Source organism: Peromyscus maniculatus, chromosome 1 (genome assembly GCF_049852395.1).
Source record: "Peromyscus maniculatus bairdii isolate BWxNUB_F1_BW_parent chromosome 1, HU_Pman_BW_mat_3.1, whole genome shotgun sequence".
NCBI lineage: Eukaryota > Metazoa > Chordata > Mammalia > Rodentia > Cricetidae > Peromyscus > Peromyscus maniculatus.
Window position 1 is genome coordinate 196,039,091 of NC_134852.1, and position 12,537 is coordinate 196,051,627.

The 12,537-nt window shown below is 44.7% G+C and overlaps 1 protein-coding gene across 1 annotated transcript in view; it reads left to right on the forward strand.

Annotated features, from left to right (window-relative positions):
* The window catches only part of Entpd7 (ectonucleoside triphosphate diphosphohydrolase 7), a 44,255-nt gene that overhangs the window by 4,295 nt on the left and 27,423 nt on the right, over positions 1-12,537 (forward strand). The window contains exons 4-5 of the mRNA XM_006992015.4: positions 10,235-10,440; positions 10,766-10,916. Coding sequence (XP_006992077.1) covers positions 10,235-10,440; positions 10,766-10,916 — 357 coding nt within the window. The remainder of the gene's footprint in view (positions 1-10,234; positions 10,441-10,765; positions 10,917-12,537) is intronic.

Here is a 12,537-nt window from a genome sequence, read left to right on the forward strand (position 1 = left end):
TCAGACATGTGTTAAGAGACTTTGTGCTCCAAGTAAAAACTCAGACTGACTTAAATAATAATAATTACAAACCAAACCAAACCAAACCCTTACTGGCTCATATAACTGGGTGTCCAGAGACAGAGAGACCATGGGTGCCACATTCACCAGCTGGATGGAAGTTGCTGTCTCCAGGGTTAGCTTATTTAATGGTTGTAAAATAGCAGCCGATAGCACCCAGGGCCATAGGCACCCTCAGGTCCTTCGAGAGAGAAATAGGCTCTGCGTGGCCTTCTCAGGAGGATGGAGGGGGATCTTGCCAGAATCCTCTAGCAACATGTTCCTTGAAGCTTCTGTGGTCGGAATTGTGACAGATGCCTGTTCTTAGTTTTCAATGGTTCTGTCCCCAGAATTTCTCATTTCATATTTCATTTTGTTGTTAGTCAGCTAAAAATGTGTTGAAAGCCATGATACGCAGGTACTGCTGGGACATAGATGATTTGGTACCTTTCCTCAAGCTGCTTGTATGGTCAACCTTCCTTCTGTTAGAACTCCTGTTTATTTGTAGTTTAGAGTCATCCTCTCCAGGAGAGAACATACTGTTTGGGTGACCATAGTAGCCAGCAGTTGATCTTGAGAAATATGTTAATTAAAACCATAAGTTTAAAATCCCAATTCATAAATTGAATTTCTTGGCTGCCGAATGGGATTTTCTTGGCAGATCTTAACACAGTTTCCCACTGGAAGACAGATGGCATGGTCTGGCTGTGGTATTCCACAAGCATGGTCTGACTGTGGTATTCCACATGCATGGTCTGGCTGTGGTATTCCACAAGCATGGCCTAACTGTGGTGTTCCACATGCATTAGCTAACATGGCGAGGGTAGACTGTCAGGAGTGAGTAGTGAGCTGTATGGTAGAGAGGTAGATTAGGGCCTGGCCTGTTAAGCTGTTGGATCACGAGTGGGGATAGGAGTGGGAGCGGGGGATGGGTGGGAGTGTTCAGACTTCACCAGGGTAGAGAAAAGGCTTTGAAGGTTTTGAAGAGGAGCCGCGTGTTACAATTTGCTCTTTAAAAAGCTCAGCAGTGGTGGGGGTGGGGTGAGGGGTGGGTGATGGTGATGGTGGTGATGGTGGTGCTGGTGGTGATGGTGGTGGGGTGGTGATGGTGGCGGCAGCAGTGGCAGCTGCGCACGCTTTTAATCCTCAGGAGACAGAGGCAGGTGGATCTGAGTTAGAGGCCAGCCTGGTCTACAGAATGAATTTCAGGCGAGTCAGGGCTACACAGAGAAACCCTGTCTCAAAAAAACAAACAAACACAAAAAGCTCACCTTGATGGCTTTGTGGAAAATGAATTGGAAGGAAATAAGGAAGCAGAGAGACTTACTGTAATACTTGAGAGTAGCCTGAAGTTGGGTGGCCGCAGCACAGGTAGGGGTGGAAACTGATCTGTAGGAGGTAGAGTGACCGCAGTTCTTACTAACCACTGTATCCCAAGTGACCAGATCCAATAACTAACTACTCGTGAGGTTGATTTAAGTGAAAGAAGGTCTCTGGGGCTGTGGAGCACACGACTGTTTGCTGTAAGGACATTGCTGAAGTCCTCACACCTTGAAACGCTGTGGTCAAGCCGCCAGCAGCCCTGTACCCTACAGCTTATTGTACACACTGCCACAAACAGCCGTACACTGTAAGTTCCACGGTGGCAGCCTCCGCGAGACTGTGGGTTCACATCGTGTCAGACACTGAGGTACAAAGATGAATAAAACGTGGCCCCTGAACACAGAGTTCATAACCTCATTAGAGAGCAGACCTGAGGGAATAATTGAGATAATCATTTCAGATCAGGAACAAAGTTAATCATGAACGAACGCGAAGAGACCCATGAGTAACTGACCAGATGTGCAATCACTAAGTTCATGTCCCATAAGTTCGTGTACTTTACTGATAAGATAGGCTGTCATATACAGCTTGCTTTTCTTCTTCCTCCCCCTACTCCTCTCCCTCCTCTTCCTTCTCCTCCTTGTTCCTTTTTTTTAATGAAAATATTTTTATTTAATATGTAATTAATTATGTATACATAATATATATCAAGGAAATTATATATTTTAAACCCATGTGAGTCAGCTCACTGGCTAGGGTTTTAAAAAGTGATTTGTCAATGTTTATTGAATTCATTGAGAAAGTAATGGAGTCTTTATTTTTTTATTTTTTTATTATTGTTTATTCATTCTTGAAATTTTCTTTTTTTATTTATTTTATTTTATTTTTCTTTATTAAGAAATTTTCTACTCATTCCTCATGCTATCCACAGGCCCCCCCTCCTCCCTCCTCCCACCCCCCAGCCCTCTTTCCAGTGCCACCCCGCATCCCCACATCCCCCAAATCATCCCCCCCATTCGAGGTCTCCCATGGGGAGTCAGCAGAGCCCAGTTCACCGAGCCTAGGCAGGTCCAAGCTGCTTCCCACTGCGCCCAGGCTGTGTAAGGTGTTCTCCCTCCATAGGTCAGGTTGGCCCGAGGGTGCCCCAGGGCAGCCTCAACGGTTAGCACTCATCCAGCCTCAGACCCTCATACACTGCGAGTATGGTCAGGAGCCACCACGCCATTCCTGTCCTTTTCCAGTGTTTTCATGTGCATGGCTCCTGCTTGTCTCACAAAACCAAAGTTACAGCAAATTAGAATGCTGGCTCCTGGGAGTTCAGGTCCCCTAAATGCAGTGATAACTGGCATGTGACAGAGAGGCAGAGGAGGAATTTATTCAAGACAGACGGAAGCCATGTTGTATTGCATGCCTGTAAGGCCGACTGGGCTACATAATAAGATCCTGTCTCAAAAGTATTAGGGAAAACATACACTGACTAATTCAGAATTTCTACAGTGTCTATCGTGGTAAACAGCTCTGTGTATTTTGTTAAAACTTTTATTATACAGTCTGATAATTTAGTTAATGATGATCTTGGATAATTGCTTGTAGTCTTTTATCTTTGAATCACTTAGGGACCTGTAACAAATGTAAGTGACAAGGTCTTTGAAGTACAGATGCTTCCAGTATGCAGCCTAGTTGAGAACCTTAAGGCTGGTTATAGTTCCCTGGGGCGGTATTGTGATTTTAGGGTTAATTAGCCCTAATCATTTGCTATTCGGGTGATCATGGGGAGGCTTCTTAATATTCTAGAATCCTATTCATTTTAATGCATAAAGTGGGAGTGAAAATGATTTCTTACCTTGTCATTTGAATAGGAATAAAGCATCTAGCCAGCTGGAGTGGTGCATGCCTGTAATCCCAGCACTTGAGAGGCAGAGGTGCTGAGATCCTGTCTTGGAAAAACAAAGCCAGCAACAAATAAAGAAATAAAGTGTCTAGACTTCCCGACACATTGATTGACTTAAGCAAATGTTAGCCCTAGGATGTTATTCAAAATAATGTTGATTTTTCTATTCTTTAATTCCCTTCTCTGCCCTGAAGTATATTCCGAAGATGACGGCCAATACTGTCTCTGTTAAAAGTTCTGCTTTTTCTTTGTTTCTTTTTCTCTCCCTTTTTTTTCTTTTCTTTTCTTTTTTCTGTAGCAGCCACTGCTGCTTGAGTACCAGGAAACACTAGCCACCAATAGAATGACAAATCAGGTAACTAGGAATCATGGGGAAAGCCTTATCACAGTTCTGAAAGATTGAAGGCAAGTCCGTGTGCTCATGACTTTGATATTACATGCAGTTATAATATATATAATATATAATATATATATAATATATATAATTGCAGTTATAATATAGTTATACTTTTCCTACTTGAGTTCTTCCTAAGTCACATGCTGAAATTTGAATCCATGTTCTGTGGTGTTCCACAGAGGGTGCCATGCTGCTGGGAACTGACTACAGGTGTCCTCACAGGAATGTGGAGACCTTTGCTCAGGAGAATGTGCCAAGGAATACTGCAGCATTCTGTGGTCTCAGTAAATAACGGCTTAAGCTTATGGTGATCTGCATCTTTGTGTTTCAATGCGTGTGGAAGTGATGTTTTGTAATATTTTAACTATTTTCTGTTAGAGACCTTTAATTTACATTTTATTCATCTCTTAGTGATGTACCATTTCTAAGGTAATACGACTGGAACCATTAGAAGCTCCTGTGTGGGTTTTCTGAAGGTGGTTTCAAAGCAAAAGAGTTAGTTGTCTTTTTTTATTGTGAGAACATACCCATATTGTTTCTGGAGGTCAAAAAGAAGCATTGCATTAAATTAAAATAAAAATGGTTCACTTCTGGACATACATTTGAAGTTAGGTTTTCTTTATAAGAGTTTGAAAGAAGTGCTGGAGAGATAGCTCAGAGGTTAAGAGCACTGGCTGCTCTTCCAAAGGTCCTGAGTTCAATTCCCGGCAACCACATGGTGGCTCACAACCATCTGTAATGAGATCTGGTGCCCTCTTCTGGCCTGCAGGCATACATGCAGGCAGAACACTGTATACATAATAAATAAAAATCTAGAAAAAAGTGTGAATGAGTCCTTTTCTGGTGAAATTGAGGACACCTCTCCACATGCATTCATTTGCTTATCTTAATGCCATTTATTCCACTTAAAAGCAGGGGTTTAAGTTATAAATGTTCTTGTCTGCTTTGGTTAATCTTGTTAGGCGGCAAGCAGTAACCTTTCAAACTGTTTTTCTGGGTATGCATTGCTGTCAATCATGGACAGCTACTGTAATGCCCCTGTGTTTGATTTTGAGTTATGAGTCGGGTCATAAAATGCGATGACATTCAGCAAAGAGCTGGTGGGTCCATACCGATGGAGGCCTCATTTATTGACTTCTGGCACATTGCTGAGTTCTATTTGAACTCGGAAAGGGGTTTAATTGGTGTTGATCAAGCAAGCCGGGTAATAGTTCGGTCACTTATAGCTGTAATGCTGTTAATCTTTTCAGGATAATGTTGGTGCAAAGCCCTCGTCTTTTATTCCTACTTGAGGGGATGTTTTTGTGTTTAGCTTTCATTGACTCAGCAGTGACTAGAGGAAGGTCTTGTTAGAGAGAGAGGAGGTGGGAAGAGGAGGAGTCGGGGAGATGGAGGAGATGAGCTGTAAGAGGGAAGGGAAGGTCGGTGAGGTGTGTGTTGGAGAACTGGCTCTTTCTTGGGAAGGCGGCTGAAGAATTCCGAAGCTTTTAGACATTTTCTCTTAGGCTTTGGGTTCTTTCTAGAGATTGCTTTGTGTGGTGTCGGCCAAGGAGATGGGTCCAGCGGTGCACATGATGCACCGTGAGTCTGCAACTCATAAATGAAGACGTTCAGGAGACTGGAGAGTGTAAGCGGGTGGATGAGGTCATCCGAGGTTAGCACTCCAGAAAGTGGGACTTCTGCTACTTCCTGAGGGGAAGCTCTTCTTCAGTTACCTGTCTGCATACAAGATAAGAAAAGGAGACTTCCTGCTGCCCGCAGTGATTGCTCAAAGACTGAACTAGGGAGCAGAAAATAAATGCCATCTGGTCCTTCCTTTCTGCCCTGTGGTCTAAAGCCAGCTGACATTTTTTTCTTTTCGCTGTTTCTGTCATGGCGAAGTCTAAAGGAAGAGAAAGCTAAGTTGAGCTGCACCAGAATTAGAACTGGGGAATTGCTTATTCCAGCAAGAATCAGGAAGGATAACAGGACATTCTGCAAAGTCATCAGGACTGTCTGAGAGGCCAGTTGATTTTGAGGATCGCAGAAGGAAGATGTGGAAGAATTGTGAGCAAACCAATAGCCTCCATGCTGTGTGCTCCGGGAGCAGTGAGTACTGAGTGAGCGAGTCTTAGGCGCAGGAATGTAGGGACCATTGGCAAGCCCAGCAAGTAGTTGGCCTGCTCTTGAGAATGGCCTAAGCTGTCTATGGCCATACCTCCCTGAACGCGCCCGATCTTCTCTGATCTCGGAAGCTAAGCAGGGTTGGGCCTGGTTAGTACTTGGATGGGAGGGAAGATGGCCTAAGCAAATGGAGAAAAACCTTAAGGGTTCATGCTGAAATGTACATGAGCTACTACGCAAAGAGCATAATGGCACTCTTAGAACAGAAGGCATTTTCAGTGGCCCCAGAGATGGTGTTGTGGTTAAGAGTGTATATTGCCCTTGCAGAGGATTTGAGTATGGTTCCCAGCACCAGTGCCTTTTAGATGGTTCACAGCCGCCTGTAACTCCAGCTCCAGGGGAATCTAGGCTCCTGGCTTCTTAAGGGCGCTTGGGCCAGGTTATTGGCGCACATCTTTAGTTTCAGCACTCGGGAGGCAGAGGCAGGTGTATCTCTGTGAGTGTGAGGCCAACCTGGTCCGCAGAGTGAGTTCCAGGTGAGTTGACGCTTCTTAGGGAGCCCCTGTCAAAAATAAACAAATGAAAATAAAGGCTTTTGAAAGCACTGTGGGCATTATCAAAGCCCCCATTGCTGCACAGTGGCTTCTTCTGAGAGAGCAGGCTGGGCAGTCGTTAGCCCAGGTTTGATCCCTAATACCGCATTAACCAAGTAACCAAGTAACCCTAGGACTTGGGAAGTGGAGGGCGAGATACAAGAGACCCTGCCTCAAAAAAAAAAAAAAAAAAAAAAAAAAAGGCTGGGAAAGCATTCCAAAGGCGATGAGAAAGAATAAGTAGAAACCAGGTGAGAGGGCGGATGCTTGGGAGGAAAAGGGTAGCATTGCAGCATTGGCTGCCAAAATGTGAGTCCTTGGGGTCCCTGGGACCACTCTGAGAGATGTGAGTTCAAAATTGTTGTAGTGATACTGAGATATTACGCACCCTTTTCGTTGTAGTGATTCACATAGCGTTTAAGTGTGCAGTTCAGTGGTGTTCAGTGGGCTTACATTGTTACAAAGCAGATCTCCAGAACTTTGCCATCTCGCAAGTCTGAAGCTCTCTGCCCATCAAATAACAGCTCCCCTTTATTCCTCCTGCCAGCCAGTGGTCCCTAACTGTCTCACTTTTGTTTCTGTGACTTTGACTCTTTCACATACCTCGTGCAGTGGAATAAAGAGAGCGTTTATCTTGTTGTGGCCAGCTTATTTCTCTTGGCGTCATGTCCCGCGGTAGCTTGTAAGGAGAACCTCCTTTGTCAAAGCTGAATAGTGTTTCTTTGTACGCATAGCCCCCCCCCCCTTACGCCTGCATCCCCTGCTGGGTGTTTGCCTGGCTTCCACTTCCTGACTGGGGTCATTGCTGTTTGCGGTTTTCAGCAGGTTGACGATGACGACGTTTGCTGCCACGATGTAAGAGGACATACAGTTGTGATGGATGTCCTCTTACATCGTGATGCACAAACCAAGACAGCAGTACTAAATTGTGTGTGTAGTTCTTGCATTTCGCTCTGCGATGCAGTTGTCATGGGTGGGGATCTAATGCACCTGATGGCGTTTTGTTTACTGTGTAATGAGATGAAAAGTAGGCATTCGACACTCCTGCACACCAAAGCTGTCCGAGGGAGAATCCTTGGGCGGGTAAGCTGTGAAACACTATTTTTACTGTGAGAAAAACCATAGTTTTCAGATTTAGGTATTTCATAGATATTTTATTTATTTCTAAAGATTCTATCTTAAATCTGGGTGTAGCGGTCTGTGCCTTTAATCTCAGCACTCAGGAGGCAGAGGGGGTAGATGTCTGTGAGTTCTAGAACAACATGGTGTACTTAGTGAATTCTAGGTCAGCCAGAGCTACATATTCTGTAGTGAAACTCTCAAAAAAAGGAGGGCATGTGGGTGGAGAAAGGGCTCAGTGGTTAAGACGGAGGACGCAGGTCTGATCCCAGTAACAAGGTGTCTCACAAAGGCTGGTAACTGCAGTTCCAAGGTATCCAACACCTTCTGGACTCTGTGTGTGCCAGCCCTGCACACGGTATGAATGTGTGCATGTGTGTGGTGTGTTTGTGTGTATGTTTGCAAAAACTCAGACACATAAAAATATATATATCTTCAAAATTTAAAAAAAATTGGTATACAAAGGTTTAAACCTTAGGCCTTGTACATGCTAGGCAGGCAGTCTACCACTAAGTTACACTTCTAACCTGTAGACCTTCTCATGAAAATGAATGATAAACCTGTTACCTTTAAAGGAAACTAATGTCAGTATTTAAATAGAAAATAGTTGAGCTTCCAAGTGGGAAGTAGAATTTCAAGTTCATCTTTGCAGCTTTGAATTTGGCACTTCCCAGGGCCTTAAAGATTTTTATGAGAAACACTGGTGCTGATATTAGTGAATTTTTAAACTCTAGAATGAAATATGTCAGCATTAGGAAGGTTTGATAATTAATTGAATCAAGTTTTTCCAGTAATGATGTTACAGAGTCATGCCTTGTTACAAAAAGGTATCCTTTCTGTAGAGCACGATAAACCAATAGATTTTAATATAGCAGTGTGGTGGTATTCTATTTTTACTGGAATGTGATTTTGATTGTATGTTAATAAATAAAGTTGCCCGGGGGTCAGAGCTATTAGAGCCATAGCAAAAGTGTGGCGGTGGTGGCGCATGCCTTTAATCCCAGCGCTTGGTAGACAGAGCTAGGTAGATCTCTGTGTGTTCAGGGATACAGCCAGCATTGGAGACCTGGAGGGCAGTGATGAGGTAGTCATGTGTCTGGGTTTACAACTAATGAGAAGGCAGAACAGGAAGACTATGTAAAGGCATACACACAGGAAGTAGCTCTCTTTCGGAGAGCTAGGAACACCGCAGGAGGAAGGGTGAGATTTTAGCTCTGAGCTCTGACCTCTTGGCTTTCTCTTTTACATTGGTTCTGTTTCTTATTTAATAAGATGGTTGGTTACATCTACATCTGGCGCCCAATGTGGGGCTCGAACCCATGACCCTGAGATTAAGAGTCTCATGCTCTACCGACTGAGTTAGCCAGGCTAGCAGAATGTAATTTTTTCTTTAGTAGGGCTTTGTGTTGGTTTAGGTTTGGTAGTTTTTTGTGTTGTTGTTTCGTTTTGCAACAGGGTCTCTTTATGTAGCTTTGGCTGGCCTGGAGCTCACTATGTAGACCAAACTGGCCTCCAGCTTACAGAGATCTGCCTGCCTCTGCCTCTGAGTGTTGAGATTAAAGGTCTGAGCCACAATACCTGGCTTGTTAGTTTTTTGTCAACTTGACACAAGCTAGGTTCTTCTGGGAAGAAGGACACCTCAACAGTGAAAATGCCTCCCTAAGTCTTGATTAATGAGCCATGACAGAGGCTCTCTGAGTGGTACCATCCTTGGGCAGGTAGGTGGTACTGGGTGGCATTAGAAACCAGGCTGAGCAAACCACGAAGAGCAAGCCAGTGAGCAGCATTCATCCATGGCTTCTACATCAGTTCCTGCCTCCAGATTCCTGCCTTGTGTTCCTCCTGCTCTGACTTCTGACAGTGATGGAGTGTGACCTGAAAGTGTAAGATGAAATAAACCCTCCCCAGAGTGCTTTTGGTCATGGTGTTTATCATAGAGTACAAACCTGAACTAAGACAGTTTAGGTTCCAGTTGTAGCAAATCTCTAAGAAACTCTCCTTATTTCAGGTTATAGTATAGAAGCAGAGTGTCTCCAGCATCCTGAAGGTCTGTCAAAACTACTTCTTGGTCTGGGGCCGTAACTCGGTGGTAGAATGCTTGCCTAGCATGTGTGAGGTTCAGTCCTACATCATTCAACCAATGAATAAATAAAAATAAATTTTAAAAAGAAAGAACACCTCTTCCCTTTTGCAGCAGGTGTGGAAGGTTAGACTATCATACACTCAACTAAAGCTGTCTGTAGCACATTGAATACTGAAGCAAATGTGAGAACGTTGATCAAGGCGCAAAAGACATTTGCGAAATTATGAACCAAAACTACTTGTTTCAGAAAGTGTAGCATAGATATGTATGTATATATGTATATATAAATATGTTGTGTTAATATGGAAGGAATTTATCATTATCTAAGTGATTAATATTTAAACATTTGCTGGGTCTAGTGGCTCACACCTTTAATCCTAGCACTCAGGAGACTGAGGCAGGTAGATCTTTGTGAGTTCAAGGCCAGCCTGGTCTATGTAATGAGCTCCAGGCTAGCCAAGGGCTACATAGTGAAATCCTGTCTCAAAAAACAAAAACAAACAAACAAACAAAAACCATTTTTCACTTTATTTTGTAAGATACCAAGTGTTCATAGATAGATCCCAAGTACACAAAAGCTTGGGGGCCCAATAGGACGTGAAGACGTTAATGAAGACCTGTGATCAGCCGAAGTGAGTGCTTGTCCTCTTCATAGATCCAGCTCATTTCTATTTTATCCATCTTAGGTATCTGGCTCGGGTAGGAGACCTTGAAGCCACCAATATCGAAGACCCAAATCTGAATTATGGACTTGTGGTGGACTGTGGCAGCAGTGGCTCCCGGATTTTTGTTTACTTCTGGCCAAGACACAATGGGAACCCACATGACTTACTGGACATCAAACAGATGAGAGACCGAAACAGCCAGCCTGTGGTTAAAAAAATCAAGCCAGGTACTCATCGGAGTACAGTTTGTTGCTAATCTCTTACCTACTGTAGGTGTGAGAAAGGGGAGGAGGGGGGCTCCCCTTGTTTTCGTGGGGATCTGGGCAGTGGGAGGAATCTCTCACTTATCTGTCATCCTACAGGTCTTCCAAAAACATAAATGTAGGTCTTTGGACAGAACCTTATGAGTGTTTGTTTTCTGAGTCTTATGTGATCTACACTCTCTCTATACACACACACACACAGACACACAGACACACAGACACACAGACACACACACACACACACACACACACACACATATGTATGTATAAATGTTTGATTTTTCTTAAGGAATCTCCGCAATGGCAGACACTCCAGAACATGCCAGCGATTACCTGCGACCTCTGCTGAGCTTTGCTGCTGCTCACGTGCCCGTGAAGAAGCACAAGGAGACCCCCCTTTACATCCTCTGCACAGCGGGCATGAGGTTGCTCCCTGAGAGGTGAGACTCAGGACTGTAGGGGACTTAGGGAAGCGAGTCCCATGGAGGCAGGTGAGGGGACACCGCACAGAGTTCACAGGTGACGAAGGCCGCTTGCTCAGAAACAGAGTGGAGCCATCACTGTACCCAGTTACTGCACGGCCAGGCAGGCACATCTTCCTGTCCTTTGTTGCTCTGGGATGACAAAGGGGTTCTGAGTTTGGATTGAGGGTGTGGTGGCCGTTGGGAGTGGTGGCAGGGGTGACTGGGTCATGAAGCGAGTGTGGTGAGACTGTGTTTGCACAAAGGCAGTAGAAGACTCACCCGAGGAACAGGAGTCACACTGGGGGGTGGGGAGACTGGGGCAGCAATGTGACCTTCTCTGTAACTCTGCCTGGGTCCCGGGATGGCTGGTGAGTCCCCCCTCTCCCTCTTACACAAACCCTGCTGTGGGATGTTCTGTATGTTAAATGTGTTGCTCTGATTGGTTAGTAAATAAAACACTGATTGGCCAGTAGCCAGGCAGGAAGTATAGGCAGGACTAGCAGAGAGGAGAATTGAGAGAACAAAAAGGCGGAGAGGAGGAGGCGCCAGCCTGCCATCCAGGGAGCATCATGTAGAGGCAGCAGGTAACGCCACGGAACACGTGGCGACATACAGGTTAACAGAAATGGGCTGAGTATAAGAGTAAGAGCTAGACAATGGTAGGCCTGAGCTAATGGCCGAGCAGTTTAAATAATATAAGCATCTGTGTGTTTATTTTATAAGTGGGCTACGGGACTGCCGGGGTTTGGCGGGACCCGGAGAGAAAAACTCGAGCTACAAACCTCAGTCTCTGTTGCTTTGGATAGCTTTCTCAGACCTAACCAGTTCTGTCTTTCTCACCTGAACCCTGAATTCAGCCTGATATCTTTGTTGTTATTTTTTCGAGACAGGGTTTCTCTGTGTGTGGCTCCCTGGCTGTCCTGGAACTCTTTTTGTAGACCAGGCTGGCCTCGAACTCAGAGATTTGCCTGCTTCTGTCTCCTGAGTGCTAGGATCAAAGGTGTGTGCCACCACTTCAAGAGAGATGCTAGGGCTGAATACAGAGCCTAGCTAGGGAGGTGATACAGCTCTAAGACTTCACCCCCAGCTGTCTATATACATTTTTAAAAAAGGTTTGTTTTTATTTCATGTGTATGATGGTTTACCTCCATGTATGTCTTGCACCGCATGCGTGTAGAGCCCACAGATGCTAGAAGAGGGCATTAGGTCCCCTGGAACTAGAGGTTATGGATGGTTGTGAGCCACCATGTGGATACCAAGAACCAAACCTGGGTCCTCTGCAAGAGCAGCCAGTGTTCTTAAACACTGAGCCAACTCTCCAGCCATCCCTAGGTACTTTTAAAGTTTTTTTTTTTTCTTTTTTAAACACTGTGTGTGTGTGTGTGTGTGTGTGTGTGTGTGTGTGTGTGTGTGTGTGTGTGTGTGTGTTTGAACAGAGGTCGGAAGACAGCTTGCAGGAGTTGATTCTCTCCTTGCGTGTGTGTGTGTGTGTGTGTGTGTGTGTGTGTGTGTGTGTTTGAACAGAGGTCAGAGGACAACTTGCAGGAGTTGATTCTCTCCTTCCAACATGTAGGCTCCAGGGATTGAAGTTTGCTTG